This window comes from Solea senegalensis, linkage group LG14 (assembly GCF_019176455.1).
Source record: "Solea senegalensis isolate Sse05_10M linkage group LG14, IFAPA_SoseM_1, whole genome shotgun sequence".
Taxonomy (NCBI): Eukaryota; Metazoa; Chordata; class Actinopteri; order Pleuronectiformes; family Soleidae; genus Solea; species Solea senegalensis.
The window spans coordinates 6,628,132-6,643,969 of record NC_058034.1 but is presented as its reverse complement, the minus strand read 5'-3'; the positions used below and the strand labels follow the sequence as shown (position 1 = coordinate 6,643,969).

The 15,838-nt window shown below is 41.2% G+C and overlaps 1 protein-coding gene across 4 annotated transcripts in view; it reads right to left on the bottom strand.

Moving 5' to 3' along the window:
* The window catches only part of LOC122780892 (protein furry homolog-like), a 60,463-nt gene that overhangs the window by 2,714 nt on the left and 41,911 nt on the right, over positions 1-15,838 (bottom strand). For 3 of the 4 annotated variants that reach the window (XM_044044273.1, XM_044044271.1, XM_044044272.1), the window contains 17 exons: positions 15,213-15,805; positions 14,736-15,004; positions 14,508-14,648; positions 13,458-13,658; positions 13,193-13,354; positions 12,657-12,731; positions 12,318-12,494; positions 12,026-12,034; positions 10,369-10,569; positions 9,067-9,258; positions 6,614-7,035; positions 4,654-4,861; positions 4,327-4,476; positions 4,026-4,124; positions 3,162-3,230; positions 2,302-2,319; positions 203-313 (listed from right to left, as the gene is read on the bottom strand). In XM_044044273.1, coding sequence (XP_043900208.1) covers positions 203-313; positions 2,302-2,319; positions 3,162-3,230; positions 4,026-4,124; positions 4,327-4,476; positions 4,654-4,861; positions 6,614-7,035; positions 9,067-9,258; positions 10,369-10,569; positions 12,026-12,034; positions 12,318-12,494; positions 12,657-12,731; positions 13,193-13,354; positions 13,458-13,658; positions 14,508-14,648; positions 14,736-15,004; positions 15,213-15,805 — 3,097 coding nt within the window. The remainder of the gene's footprint in view (positions 1-202; positions 314-2,301; positions 2,320-3,161; positions 3,231-4,025; positions 4,125-4,326; positions 4,477-4,653; positions 4,862-6,613; positions 7,036-9,066; positions 9,259-10,368; positions 10,570-12,025; positions 12,035-12,317; positions 12,495-12,656; positions 12,732-13,192; positions 13,355-13,457; positions 13,659-14,507; positions 14,649-14,735; positions 15,005-15,212; positions 15,806-15,838) is intronic. The other variant, XM_044044274.1, reaches the window with a different exon arrangement.

Here is a 15,838-nt window from a genome sequence, read left to right as displayed (position 1 = left end):
AGTAAGAGACACTGAGGCAACAGTCAAGCACAGTGCTTTCACAGCAGGATGCAGTGTAATGCAATAAGTCTGTTCTCATTTCTCTCACAGAGATGAGGTTGATAAACCGTCTTCTTAACACAAACTCCAACTTACATGTGAAACACATTTCAGACATGCTTTATCAAAACTAACCAGCACGTTTACTGTGCTTTACTCTCACCTCTGCCTCCCTCTTGATGGTATCAACCCTGCTGATGAGTTTACAGTAGGCCTGAAAGAGCAGCAGCAGCTGAAAGTGCAGCTTATAGAGCCTGCGACACAACTCCAGCTCCTAGAGAGACAGAACAGTAGATACAATTCACACACTGGCTCAAACCTGTTGAGGCTGCACTAAAATGACTCTGATGATCAGATGATTAGATAGATGGGTTTCCTGGGTTAGAGACGTGGGAGTAGTTGAAAGGGTTAACGACACAGCTGAGAGCGAGGCGCCGTCCGGGAGCAAGAGGTGAGACTGTGACTACAACTAGGATTAGTTGTGAGATCTCGCTTAGAAAAGTGTCCCTTACCATCACTTGCAATGTGAGCAGGTAAGGTTGACAAGATGAATAATAAGTAATTATTTAATCATTTTTTTTATCATTGTTGTTGTATAATTATTGTAGGGTTTACTGTCAAAAATTGAAAATACTACCCATACATGTAATGTTTATAAAGTAATTTAAAATAGGAATCGTTTGGTTTTGGTAGCCATAGAATGAACTGCAGGCAAACGTGTTGGTTGACGGAGGCCACCACCTTACAACTGGCATGTTTCCACTGCAGCCTGAATGGACAAACAGGCCTGAGCAAGTGTTTCGCTTTTTGAAGCAGCAAACGTAAACGAAGAATGGCTCTGCTAATAGAAACCCGATAAACCAACAAAAGGAGAAAGAGAAACAGAAGCAGAGAGAGTGTGAAGTGGAGTGAAAGGATGTTTAGATTGTTTCTGGTATGTGAAGGCCACCATAGTTTCCTGACATGCTTCACAAAAGAATGGGTTGAGTCTTGTGTTTTTTATCGACTGCAGTCTCACTTATGTCACTAAAGCCTTTTTCACAATAAAATTATCAGACATACCCAGGATTTTTGAACCTGCATAATGAAAAAGGTGATTATCTCTCACTTTGGTCCCAGTGTTGTCTCACGTTGTAAAAAAAAAAAGGTTAATTAAAACATACATAGCGAATGGCTATATTAATTCCCCAAAGTTGAATGTACATCTTAGTGTTGTGCCAGACGTCACGACTAAATCTGTATCACTGCCAAAAAATTACGGAGACGAAGAAGAAATCAGCATGTTCACCCGGGGTTTTGCAATCCCACTAATGCGGATCAGAGCCAAAGCTGGTCAAAGGTTTTTGACCAGTGGTAATGAGGTATAATTCTTGCACACTGGACCTTCAAAGTGACACAATGTCAGATTTCACCAAGATTATTTTGATGGTACATCAACTAACAACAGGGTGAAAGTCACCTCTGTCAAAGCCTGAGCAGGTCTGCATCGCCTTCTGATTCTGTGTCCATGCCACCAAAAGAACGACAACATTCAAACTTCATGGCATATCCATAGTTTTGGTTTCTAAAATCTCTTGAAAAATAAAACAAAGTAATCATATCTGTAATAAATGCTATAACATCGGCTACTGTACCTGGTTGGAAGACATATGTTATTTGTACATTAGCAGTCCTGCCTCAGAGCTTATAGAAATCATTGTCTTGTCAACAAATGCATGTTACCATGACATATTTTTTTTACGACAGTTGTAACAAACATTATCTTTTACCAACTGTGGGGGGAACCGGAGAGCAAAACCTACATTGTGTCACTTTAAGACCCTAATCCAGGAAAACACGGCGGGAGAAATAAAATGGTAATTCGAACAGATATGGGAGTGGAATAATAAACATGCAAAATTAAACTTATCTAAACCTCATAACAACACCTCTTCACCTAACCCTTCTCATAATGATAACCTAAAACATTTACACATTGGCATCTATTGGTGGAAAGAACAAGTGTGCAGTACAATGACGATGATTATTCAGTCCAGATTTAGCAACAGAAAAGCAGCATATATTATATGTATAGCATATAGCAAAATAGGACAACAGAACAAATTATGATTGGTTGGGTGGGGAAGTTCAGCTGGGTTGCATGACTTATCAAGACAGAGATACAGATTTAGATGGGGATGGTACGCACAGAGGCATGAGATGGTCAGTGTTTTGTCTGAATGTCATGATTATTATTGAGACTGTAATATGAGAACCACTTACTGCTAGATTTTCCATTTGCTAAGCAAGAAGGTGAGCAGGTCACATACAAAACAACAAACAACACAGAAGGGGAGAAAGACCAAGAATTAGTGAGCTTAAACATGGCAGCTGAGACACAGGTGACCTGACAGGTGAAGGAGCTGTGGTTCATCATTTCACAGGTCAGGGGGAAAAAGGCTCAGTGAGCTGAAGCACATGAGCTCACCTCAGTGGCAACAGAAACCTTTTACACCGAGCAACCAAGAATGTGTGATGAGGAAGAAGAGAAGGGCAGAGAAGAGGTTACAGAGAGAAGGAGGAGAGAGACGTAACAGACATTTCAATGTGTTGCCCATGAGACTGAAACAGCACATCAGTATTAACTGCACTGCAGTGGGTGGAAAATAGAGTGGGAAGCTGTGAGCACAAGGTCCACAGATCTGTGCGAGGGTCTAAAGCTAAGTGAACATGTCAACAACCCTAAGATGAGGAGCAACAGTTCTCTTCATGTCAAAAATATATAAAACTGGCAAAGACAATACAGAGGGAAGACATTGTATACAAGTCCACATTTTTACATCACAGAGCAATAACAAATAACATTTTCTTCCTTTATGTTTCTGAATATTTTAGCCTAAAAGCAAAACATACAGCAGATTATGATTTACACTGTATAAACTGTGTAAACTGCTAAAGCAGAAACCATCATTTCAGTTTATTTCAGTTGGACTTAAAACACTCAATGCAGAGATCTCACTGGTTAGCAGTCAGTTACAATCTTTAGACATTATCCTACATTTACCAGAGAAGGTCATAGCGATCAACACAAATAAAAAACCCCGACATTCCTGGGTATCATACATGTAAGATGTCATTCCTACCTGTGCATGAGTATTGAGCTGTTGGTTGCCGTCTTTGTCCCCAAATGTTTTCCTGCAGTTCTCAAGCCACTGAGGGAACATAAGGGCAAGAATGAGTGAGCATTGAGACAGATGGCGAGAAGAAAATATCTAGTGATTATTAGAGGGAGAGTAAGAGCTTTTGTTGTCATTTGGACATATTTGGGTCCAAAATTGGTGGTCTGATACTTTTGGACTCCACTGACTTTGCATGCTAAAAGGTTGGTCAGGGAGGAGATGTATGTAATAAGATTGTTGTACTTAGCAAATTAAAGAAGGCCTGTTCCAGAGAACAGGATAGTATCTAGCCCTCCAGGGACCATTGCCGTCTCATTCAATTAGCACCCCAACATCCCAGAACCCTCTTCAATCTCATCTCTTCATTCCCCTCCCCCTTCATCATTTCTCCCTCCCCTTGCAGCTTCCCCTGCCCGGTCTGCTATAACTGATTTAGGAAAGCTGACTGTTATTTTTATCCCCACAGCAGTGGATGTAACCAGTGATGCAGACACAAACAGCGGCGAAATGTACTCAAATTCAACACTGATTTAATGTCTGCACCACTGATGAGACATACTCAGGCTTGTCCTATACAGCATCAGTCATTTGTCTTAATATCCTTCTGGTCTACCATGGTGTAATAGCATATGGATAAAGAACAATATGAGAACGCTTCCTAAGCTCATCTCTCTTGAGATGCCACACATACACACATACCCTGACACAGCAGCTAAAACTGCAGTTGTGGCAATCTGTGATTCTCACAGAGGCTGTGAGGCAAACTCCCCCATGGGAAAAGGCTCAAAGAGAAGAGAAAAGAAGATGTGGTTTTTGGAAGAGACTTACAAGCTCTGCTGCTTCTCTCTTGACGGTGTAGGTGTCCAGGTGTTCCTGCAACTCCAGCACACTGAACTTCAGAGTCTCCAACAGTTCACAAGAGACCAGCTACAACAGCAAGACAGGACACCAAATACATTTAACCCACAACAACAACACTTAATACATACACAGTACATGACAAAAGCATATACAGCAGGACATGTATAAACATTGCTAGAGTACAATCATGCAAAAATAGTGTTGCAAGTTCTGAATATTTCCTTAATATCAGTTTCAAACATTTTTCTTTTATGTAGACCGGCCTCACCGTCTCAGCATCAAGCAGCACAGTTGGACATTGAGAGCAAGATGTCATAACTTCCAGGGAGCTGAGGAACTGATTTCCCATTCGCTGGAGCCTTTCCCCGAGAAAGTGAACAGATGCATGTGTAATGGAGGCAAATTTCCTCTGCATATTCTGTGTAAGACAAAAATGTAGAGGTAAAAAAAAAAAACAGACATAACAAAACAGGAAATTGAACATCTTGCTGAACATGTTCACAGACAAGCAAGATCATAGATTCAGATATGATGTAGTTGTGCCAACCACAAAAAAAGAAAAACACCTAGAAAAAAACATCCACCAGGCTTTTACCTCAAAGAGTCGGGCGAACACGTGGAAAGTGTAAACAGCGGAGGAGCCGTCTGTGTCTGACAACATCTGGTTGACATGGCAACGCCAAGCATCCTCCTCATTGTCATAGGCAACAGGCTGGAATGCTGCCAGGATGGCAGAGAGGAAGGGAGAAGGGGGCGGAGAGGCCTGAATCTCTGGAAAGCAGTCTGCGTCACCTTCATCTTGACTGAAACAAACAAGGCCAATAAGCTACAATCAGACATGTTCCACACTTTCATTAGTCTTTACCAAAGGACAAATGTAAACACACACACACACACACACACACACACACACACACACACACTCATGCTCGCCATCACTTGCAGCAAGTAAACAACCTCACATTGCAGCATCTCTGCCTCCCTGAGAGCAGACCTTGCTGCAGAATATTGAAAGATCTAATCTACTGCAGTGCTCTTACATGATAACATATGAGCTAATAGCATTTTAGCATCATGCAAACAACCCTCCCCACACACACACAGAGGAAGAGAGCAGATACTCACAGACCAGTGGGACGAAAGAGTCTGAAGAAGCAGACAGAATATAAATATCTAAAGCCTGCACTGCCAAGCGCTGCAGCGGACACAGTCTCTGTCCTCATCCTCAACTATCGCTTCTCTTCCCCTTACTCTCTCCCCTTGTCTGCAGCACGGCTGTGCTGCAACTGCTAACAGCGCTAGAGCGCTGCGCTCTCGTCCCACACAAGAGTGCCGAGAGCTGTGAACAGGCTAGGCAACAACTCACACAGACACATGCACACATTGCTAAGAAAACAGACCCAGCTCTCATTGCTCTCATTGCCGCACTTGCTTTCCTCTGGCTCTCACCCACGTACAATACTTCTGCAGTTTGTCATCAATCAAGCAGGGTAAACATCAATCACACATTTGCATATGTGGCTGACCATCGTGAAAGGCCTCAAGTACAGTGATGTATACTGGTAAATAGGCTGCATGACACACGTGACTGTACATGTGTGCTGTCAAACGTATGGATGTTCAGTACTGCTGCTGAGGGGAGTTTAAAACTCTGACTTCATAACTGTCCTCCAGACAGAATTGGCCCACCTTGATATGGAAAGGTTTACAAGTGGACTTGAGCCAGCCTTTGCTGGCACACCGCCATAGTCCCAGTACACACAGGATCCATGCCAGAGATGACACCAAAACCCTTCCTCTTACAAGAGTCTTTGATTAATTTTTTATCATAATTTAAAAAAAGAAAGATAATGTCAATCATGTTTGATTTGAAACATCTTCAGATTTGATATGGTTTGTTCTTTTGTCCAGAAATATCCTGCATTGATGATTAATGACAACATGAACAAATCATGCAACTATTCCTAAATGTATGAATTGTTCAGCTCAATGTAAAATCTGAAAATCTTGTGCAGCCTGCCCAAACCTTTGATCACAACATAACATAAGATCTAATATTTATATAGATAACTTATCTATTCAAGAAACTTGCATTTGGAAAACATTGAATTTAGAATCAGGTCTTTTTCATATCTAGGGTTCAAAAATGAAGTGCCTGATACATTATCTATGAACATTATACAAAGCAACTTTGAAAAATCAAATGTTTTACAGTTACCTGAAGTTTTTTTTTTTAAACCCCTAATAGACCAAATGTAGTACCTTGCTGGCCACCAGGGGACCTAGGCCCACAATCAAAACTATGCCATTCAACTGGACAACTGTCCTTGTCCCAGTATACAAGCACTGGTGGGCAATGTTTTTATTGCCCACCCCCTGTTAGGGGGCAAAAGGCTAATTCTAAGGCTACAAAACATTTTGTTTATTATTTCAAAGCAAATATACACTTATGCAAACATACTTTCTGCCAATCCACTCTACCAAATGCTACACAGTGAACCTTTTAAATCAGGATCCTTTGGTCCTTGTGCAAAATAAAATTATAATCCACATACCTGGACATGCCAGAGAAGTCAGCCTCCTCCTCCTCACAGCGCTCATCCAGCTCTTTGAGTGCTTGTGTTACATCTTCCTCCCACAAATAGCCACAGGTGCTGTCTGGGTCTGGATCAGGATCTGGCTTTGACTCGGGTGGCAGAGGCAGACATAGAGGCAGGACCGTCTGGGATTCCTCCTCACAGAGGGACCCTGGTGGGGTGTCAATAGCCAAAGGAGGAGGGGGGGCTGGATCCAGGTCTTCCTGAGGGTCCTGGGTCTCTTGGTGGTCCTGAGCATCCTGAGAATCTTGAGGATCATGTGAGTCTGGGAGGTAACACAGCTCTGGAGGGTCAGAGGGCAGAGGGGGTGCACTACAAAACCCTGTGTCCTCACTAACACTGCTGCTCAACTCATCGACCGCCATCATGCTTACAGCATCCTGTAACACAAAGTAACACAAGGGGGATGCTCAGGTGCAGCTTGGCATGTAGTAACCCAAAAAAAACAAGTAACATGGAGAGATTTACTGTGGCTTCTAATAATGGCATGAGACTGCTTTATAAATTGCCAAGATGGAGTTGTAATAATGTAGTATATAATAATAATATCAACTGTTTTACGAGTAGTATGACAGCTTCAAATAGTAATATTCAGCCTTAACCAAGCCTGAGTTTAGCCCAATTATATTTCCATCCACACTGTGGAGACATTGGTACATCTGTCTGTACACAGGTAATGGTGGTTGACATTTAAGTGATGTGAATTGTAATGTACAGTCATTATATATTCACCCTTTTTAGATTATTTTTATCGTTATATCCTGCTTTTCCATGGCTTCTCTTAGTGTCAACTGGAGAGCATAGATTGACCATGTAACCTTTATATAGGCTGAATTAAGACCACTATGGCCTATACTTTAGAACATATATTAGTTTAAATTACTCAAGAGGGACTTTCAAGTAAACGCCTTTTATAGTGATCACATCCTTGGAGATTCCTCTCTATGTCTCTCTTTAAGGAAATGTCTCTTGTGAGAAAGTAAAGAAAAAGAATCAATTAACAGGAGCCAATTTCACTCCATCACTGAAATGCCAATAAAAATTTGACCTCAGCTCCAATAAAACTGTAGCATTGTGGTAAAATGTGTTATATGTGAATGGGCGAATTACTTACACTCTGTAACTACACACAAATGATGGAGTCTATTTGCAACGTACGACTTCAGCCACTAAAAGTGGATACCACACACACGCATAGAGGTTGTAGTTTGTTTGTTAATGATCAAACCCATCACAGTGTCCAACTCAGAGACAGGAAACATAGATAAATACCATCTGTATATGACCCATGTTGATGTAGATAAATATGAATACTAACAATGTTGATGTAAAGCACTAACAATAAAAGGAATTATGCTTGGAGACATCACAGAGGAGGGGTTCTAATTAGGCACACTTGGTTCCCCCGCCCCCTCATCTTGTTTTTATTTATTTTAATTTAAAAGTCTAATGCATTAGGAAAGCCGAGTGTGGCAAGCAGCCAGTACATCACTGAGACAGCAGCTATATTACAGAAAGCTTTTAGAAGTGGCCGTGGCCATCCTGAAGGGAATGAGTAAGAGTATTGATGGTTTTATCTCAGGCTCATTACACTAAGAGCTGGGGCTGTGATGGAGGAGATGTCCTTGGAATGACATTGAGAATGCTGGCTGGACCGAGTTCCTAGAAAGTTTCATTCAGTTCTGTGTATAGATGAATGTTGTTTAGGGGTAGCAACCTAATTACAGCAATTGCCACACTGTACTTTCACATGCAAATCTGGACTGGAGTATACTCACCATTGTTAGTATACGTGATAAATATCAGTAGCAGTAGATAGCAAAGCTCTTCATCATAAGAAAAGCTATGGCATGTTAATATGGTAGCAAATTAAAGGAGTTTCAATGGTTAGAACACCAGTAGTTTTAAATTAACTGCACAACTTAAAATTAACACACCACTTGTAATGGACTCATACTCACACATGCGTCGGCCGAAGGTAAAGGAGGTGGTTTCCATTTCATAAGTTTTACATGGTGGATTAAGTTGGAATGGTCAGTTGATGTGTTATTGAAGGTGAGCAGTAACAGCTGACCTGAGGTGAGCGTTAGTTTTTCCATGTCTCCCCAAATCACACAAGCAAGCCCCACGACATAGATATTTAAGGGGCAAGAGCAAGCACCTCAGCACCCACACCCAGAGCAGAGCAATAAAAGCAAGCGGTGGTAGGAGTCGGAAGCAGAGGAAACAATTAAGGCACAATTACAGAACCATAAGCTTATACCCCCAACCAAAGCTATCTTAAGGCAGCTAATCTTCTGACTCAGTGCCAGACAAAATTATAGCAAAAGCAAATAAAGGCCAAACAGAAAAAAAACAAGCTAGAAAGAACCCGAGCACCACAGTTTATTGCTGCTCCCGATTGATCGCACCTCAGGCAGCTGGCTGCTGGTACTGTCTGAGTGGGCCATCTCCAAAATAGGGCTATCCAGCTGAGGAAGGGAGGGTAGTGAGGGAAGGACAGTCGACTCCTCAGTCAGTGCACTGCTGGATGATTCTTGAGACTGCTGCAAAGAGTCCACATGGTTGGATACGGTGTCATCTGTGGCAGAGTCACTGTTAAGCTGGAGAAGTAACATAAAAAAGGACAGATCAGCCTCACCGTTGAGACATTGGATAAACGTACAGAATAAAACATTCAGCTGTAATGTCGAATAGATATTTCAATCCATCCGTTATGTTCAGTAATACCTTTCTGTTACTACTGCTGATAATTACTTTAGCACCATCTGACCACTTATATTTTCAGAATTTTACTTCTGAATTAAATTAATAATATTTCTAGGTTTAGTATTTAAATTATTATTTCTGCTGCTTGCTTAGTTCATGAAAACTATTTAATTTATGTTCTTTATCAAGCAGAGTATGTTTAGTCATTTTAGTCTCCTGTTATATTGACTCTTCACTTTAAAATAGCTTCAGGCAAAAAGTGAGATCATGCCAATGTCAATAATATTAACAATATATAAAATTGTTTAAAATTCTGTTTACGTGAAACAAAATGCTGCATGCTAATTTTTGTAATGTTATAATACCGAGATAACAAGAAATATTTTCAAAGCAAAACTAGAGGCAAAAGCTCATTCTCTCACCATGCACTACCAAGATCAAGAAAAGCAGAAGGGGGAAGGAAAGATAACATTGCCATTAGACTGAAGTAAAGTATTTATATTAATAATACTATTAATAATATTAGGAGCTCTGGATATGGTCTTGCTTGTTAAGAAAAATAAAGGACGGCAGAGAGAGTTTTAGAGCGAAGCAGCTGAAGAGCAATGCAAAATACAAAAATGGAAGAACATGCTGTTATTCTGAGTTCTAACACTTGTTGTTTAATTGTAATTTTATATAATTATTAAAATCCAGAAATTAATAACTTAATAAAATTCAACTGAACAAATTTGTTTGAATTTCCCTACACTCTACTTACCTACTGTAAAAAATAAAGACAGGAGAGTAGCATTAATGGAGCAGTCCGCAGTTGAGGGACTGAGCTAAGGTTTGAAAGGGGTGTCTACCACCAGCAAAGAAGCAAGCATCTAGCCCCCGTCCACTCTGGCAGCAGGTCCAGCTCAGTACACACACATACACACGCACACCATGCCAGCGGGCTGTGTGAGGAGCATGGTGGGTTGGGTGGGAGGGGAGGAAACCCGATTTAGAGTGAGACTTACAAGGCCAGAGCGGGTGAGAATCTGGCTAGCACTCAGTACCTCCTCCTCAGATGATTCATCCGTGTCCTCATGGTTGGTCAGGTTGAGGCTTGGTGTGCTGCCGGTGTATTGGCACTCCTGCAAAGATGGCGTGTCCCCTTTGTCCATGCTCTCCAAGGAACGACGGCGCACCCCCCAATTGAAGTTGTCCATGCTCTCCCCCTGTAGGCAGTTCAGACAAAAGCGGTGAGAGGCAATGCACACAACAACCAAGTTTACAAAACAAGACAAAGAAGGAAACAAAAAAACAATCAACAACTTAAAAAAATATGAGAATATGAACACATGAGAATGGGTAAGATGAAATATCTCATTTCACATTTTGGGGAAGTGTGCAATGCAATGTTCTAATTTGAAAATGTGAAGGGTTCACAACCACAGTAACAAATGCATGAGATAAAACAGCAATCGATTTGGTGACAACACAAGGACACTGGGGCACTGCAGAGAACAGCAGCTCCTTATCTCCATTTCCACCAAGCGGTACAGTTTGCTTTAGTTTTGTATGTTCCACAGTTATTTGTGTTTCAATTATAAAAAGCTGTGAAGGTAGCAAAACAACCGCGCAATACTGTCCGACTTTTTAGCTCCCATCGGTTGGGGTGCCTAGCATAGTGGGTTCATAAATAAAGGATCTGGACACACTGCAGTATATTGAGTATATTACTAGGGCTAAACGATATTAGGTAATAATGCGATGTGCGATATTGATGCTGAACATGAGGACGATATAACTCGCAATAGATTAAGAGAAACAAAGAAAAGCGTATGTTTGTTATGTATTGATAAACATTAAAGATGAATTATAAATAACAAAAACTGACTGAAATAAACTAGATTAAATTTTTTATTGCCAAGAGCAAAAGGCTTCTACAGGTAGTAGATATAGCCGAAGCCAGCAGCTCTTATTTTGAGGACCAGGGTGAAAAGACGTGCTGATGGGTAAGAGAAGTGAAGCTGATTTGTATGTGCGTGAAGAATCATAAAGTCCAGTCAGCTGATGTTCAATCAAGGAGTCCCACGTCTCTTTATTTTCTCTTCAGCTGCACAGTATAGACGCTCATAACAACTCGGTTACATTATTAGTACTTTAATATTATATGTAATAAAGGACGTCCACCACAGCTGCACGAGACACAGAACTAGGCAGGAGGAAAGGAGAGGAGAGGAAATTATGGCGAAACAGGCTAAAAACACATACTGATCTGATATAAAACAAGCGAGAACACTGCTGTTGAATGAATGTGGGGGAAACCTATATTGCAGTTCAAGCGGTGGTTTGCAATATGTATATTGCGCATGTTGATATGATGAAGACGATAGATTTGCGTTATAGTGTGCAGCCCTACCTATTACTGCATTTTATGATTGAATGCAGCACTTAACTGTGCTCTGTCTGGATCCAAGTAACAAAATGTATATCTGTCTTTATCTGTCAAAAATACAATAAAGGAACCTTGAATCTTGAATGATGTTGCACTATTTACGTAGGCGACGCAGCTGTGGCCATCCCACTTTACTTTTACTTTTCCACGTACTATCAGTACCGTGGTGAGCTGAACTGACTTGTATCGCTTAGTGAAAAAGCAGATTTAGAAGCACTTGGGCCCTCACTTACCTGCAATTCCTTGTGGCAAGAGAAGAGAAGGAATAAGTGGGTTAGTAGAATTAAAACAGGTACAAAAATGACACTATAATACTCCTACTACTACTGCAGTCAAGACAAATAAGATGTTCAGTAAGTTGGACAAACAAGACAAATGCTAAGCTGGAACAAAATGACTAAATTTAGTATGATAAAGTGATACAGTGACAGAACAGAGTAATTTTGAAAAATACAATCATTTTAAGATGACAAAACAAGATGGCAAAACAACACAGTTTTAAGTAAAAGCGGAGTCAATTCTTACCTCAGCATCTTCCAACTCTACATCTAAGAAGTCAAAGTCTTTGAAGACACCAAACTGCTGCTCACTGCCTGCATCTTCTCCCTGCACCTCCTCCTCTCTGACCACCTCCTCCACTGTGGGAATGAGACTGGTCTGCTGGTCAGCAGAGTCCAGATCCTCACTGGATGAGAACACCACCTGCATCAGGAAGATGGAAATACAATCTCTATAGTTATAATATTCAAATAAAAAATAAAACAGAGACATAACGAAAACATAGAGAAAACAGCAACACAACTCAAGAAGCAGAATTCTCAACAATGACATTAAAGAGGCTTTAGAGAGAAAGAAGAGCCTTACAGATGGATTTTTGGGGATGCCGGACTCTGGGCCACATAGAGACAGCACATTCATCAGCCGCTCCCTGGTTCTTCTCTGTAACCAAAAAGCATGTGGTTTTACAGTTTGGAAAATATGTGACATTATCTTAGTTGTGCACACCAGTCAAACCCCAATCAATTAGAATACAAATGTGAAATAAAAATGATTATTTTACATTATTTAAGTATTTAATGCATTTATGGCTTTTGTTTGCAAAATGGAAAATATAATTGTAATATAATATAATAATAATGGTATATCTTTCACTTGTCAAACATCTGAATAGCAAAGCATAGCAAAATCTCATTCATATTCATGATATTACCCCACTGTACAATTCCCTTTTTGTTTTGTTTTTTGTTTTAATTTTGATTTGTTTCAGACTTTGTTTAGGACAACAGGCAAAGATGAGGCACATCTGGCTCTGGTGAGATTTCCCCTCAAGTCAGTGCTGCCTCCTACCTTCTGGTTTGGGTTAGTACAGTGTTGTCTCTTGCATCTACTAGTGCAAGTACCTGGGAGAGTTGAGGCCTCTTCCAGCTAACTGGCACCAGACCATTGGAGTTGGATCCAGATGAGGTGGAGGAGGTACTTCTAGTTACAGCAATCACCTGCGGCTTTCCATTGCGGCCTGCTGCAGTGCGCTGATCACCATATTTATGTCCTATGATTGGTGTCTTTGAAACCAAATAACAATAGTTAGTAAAAAAGAAAAATCAACATCAAGGATATCCATAAAATAAATACAGTCAGATCAGTGTAGAGAGAGCAGACAATAACCTCTGAGATGTCAAAGTGGAAGTCTAGAGTCTTTCCAGGCAGCTCCTTTGAAGAGTTGTTGAATATGCGTGTAAAAGCAATTTCAGGAGATCCACATGATTCTGTGCTGTAGGATCGCTGCACATCATCTGGGACAACAAGGCTGGCTGAGCGAGAAACCACCAACTTTAAAATGTTTTGAGCCTCCTTCCAATGTGGGCTCTGCAAAAAAAAACAACAAAAAGACATCAGGCCTAGTGGACGTTTTTGTAGCATGTATGGATATGAATAGACATATCTGCACTCGGAAAGCTAAATAATCCCTTGGCCACTGCAGCTATAGATTCAATCTTTGAAGACATGTACATCTTGTTCTGATTTTTTAAGCTGCATATTATTCATGTCAGGGAAGCTTAAAAGGCCAGCAAACAAATATGACTCACATTGTGCATGCACTGGAATAATGTAGAAACACAAATACAATAGCTTCCACACAAAGCAACAGTGATAGTAAGCTAGTACAGAATTAGCCTGAGGCAATAACGGTATAACAGCTGACAGTAGCAGCATGTGAGTGAGACGAGTATAGTGCTGGTAAAAGCAAAAGCTGCAGTCGCATTAGAGACCATGTAATATATGATACGGTTTCTCATTGTCAACTGTGATGGTGTCAGTATTCATACACATCAAGATATATATGAAAATAGGTCTGGTAAAAACACAGACATATCAAACCCAACACATGTTTCCAATCGGTAAACATCCTCAATTACACTCTATTAATGTAAGCAATCAAAAATGTGTAACATTCAGAAGGGTTTATTACCACAAATTAAATATACTATACATAAGTATGTTTGTATCAGTGTATCATTGTTTTGAAATTGTAAATTGTTTGGGTTTCATAGTCTCTTCATAGGTTTTGGAATTTTAATCAAAAGCTTAGCTTGCCCTAACAGCTTTGCCCACATAACCCCAATTCATAAACCAATGACCATGGAGGAGGAAGGGTCAGTGGAGTCCACCATTGGATGCATTGAAAACTAAACTGAAAGAGTGGTAAAGGCTCACCTGAACATATTTGCCAATGATCTTCATGATCTCCAGGTTGAACTGTTTGACAGGGGCTGCTGAAAGGTCAATATGACTCAGTAGGCTGTAGATGATTTGCAACAAGGACTGTTGCATGCTGGGAAGACCCTTTTCCAGCAACTGAGAGACATAGGGAGACACAATTGATTGATTAGAATCTTACTAAAAGGAACTACGAACAGTAAGCTTGATCTTGACCTTACTTACCTCAGCCAAGTAAGTGACCAGGTTCAGGGTGATCTCAGCAAAGGCATCATGGAGGTAGCGACAGACCACATTGATCCAGTTGGTGCAGTCACGGGAATAGCTGTGTGTGCTGTACAGGCTCATCATGTGGGCCAGGTTGGAGAGAGTGGCTGACTTCTCATCAGCACACACCTTGGCTATTTTATCAGCTGTCTCCTTGCAGAAAGGAGTAGGGCTGTCAAAGTGCTGGATGAGATGTGGTAGGAGGCACAGGATATTCAAGGGAAAACCTGCAGACAAGTCCCAGGAACACAGGTAACACAAATTATTTACAGTTATCATCACAACTGATAATTAAATGCTGGGAGGAGAACAAGGAAAACATTGGTATTATGCTACCTTCTACCTGAACAACTAAAAGCTTCTAAATTACAAAAAAGTAAAGAAAAGACAAACAATGAAAAAGCATAAGGCATATTCTTAGTCCTGCTTGCTAACCTGCTACTTGTGTGGGGTCTACCAGTGTATGTCTGGAGACACTGATGAGTTTGCTGAGCAGATGGATGGTGAGCTCCTGAGTAGAAGCAGAGGTGAAGCCCTTCAGAAAGAGCTGCAGCAGCCCAGGGAAGCTGTACCACTTCAGCTTGGCCTGGATCTTCTCCAGACGCTCTCTGCTATCTGCACGATCCAGAGGCAGCTGGCCCAGCATCTTGTTCAGGAGCCGCAGGGCCAGCAGATACTCAAACTCGTAGTCAGACTCAAGCAGCGAAGCAGCAATCCAGAACACGGTGGCCATCAGGTTCGCAGGGTCTACAGGGGGGATGGTGTCCCCCCCTTGACCCCCTCCCCCACCTAGCGATGATAAGCTCCGCGTGCGTGCTAGATTTCCGTGGCTACCACCAAGTCTGTCGGCAATGTCTATGGTGTTACTCCTGCGTCGGTCACCTTTCCGTTCACCCATCAGATTAGCCCGCAGAGAGTTGCTGCGTGTATGGACATAATGAAACAGGCCACCACTGTTTAGGTTTAGCTGGCCTGTGCTTTTCCTGTTGGAAGCAAACTTGGGCCCCAACAAATCACGTGGAGAGGTTCTGTGTAAAAAACAAAAAAACAAAACACATATT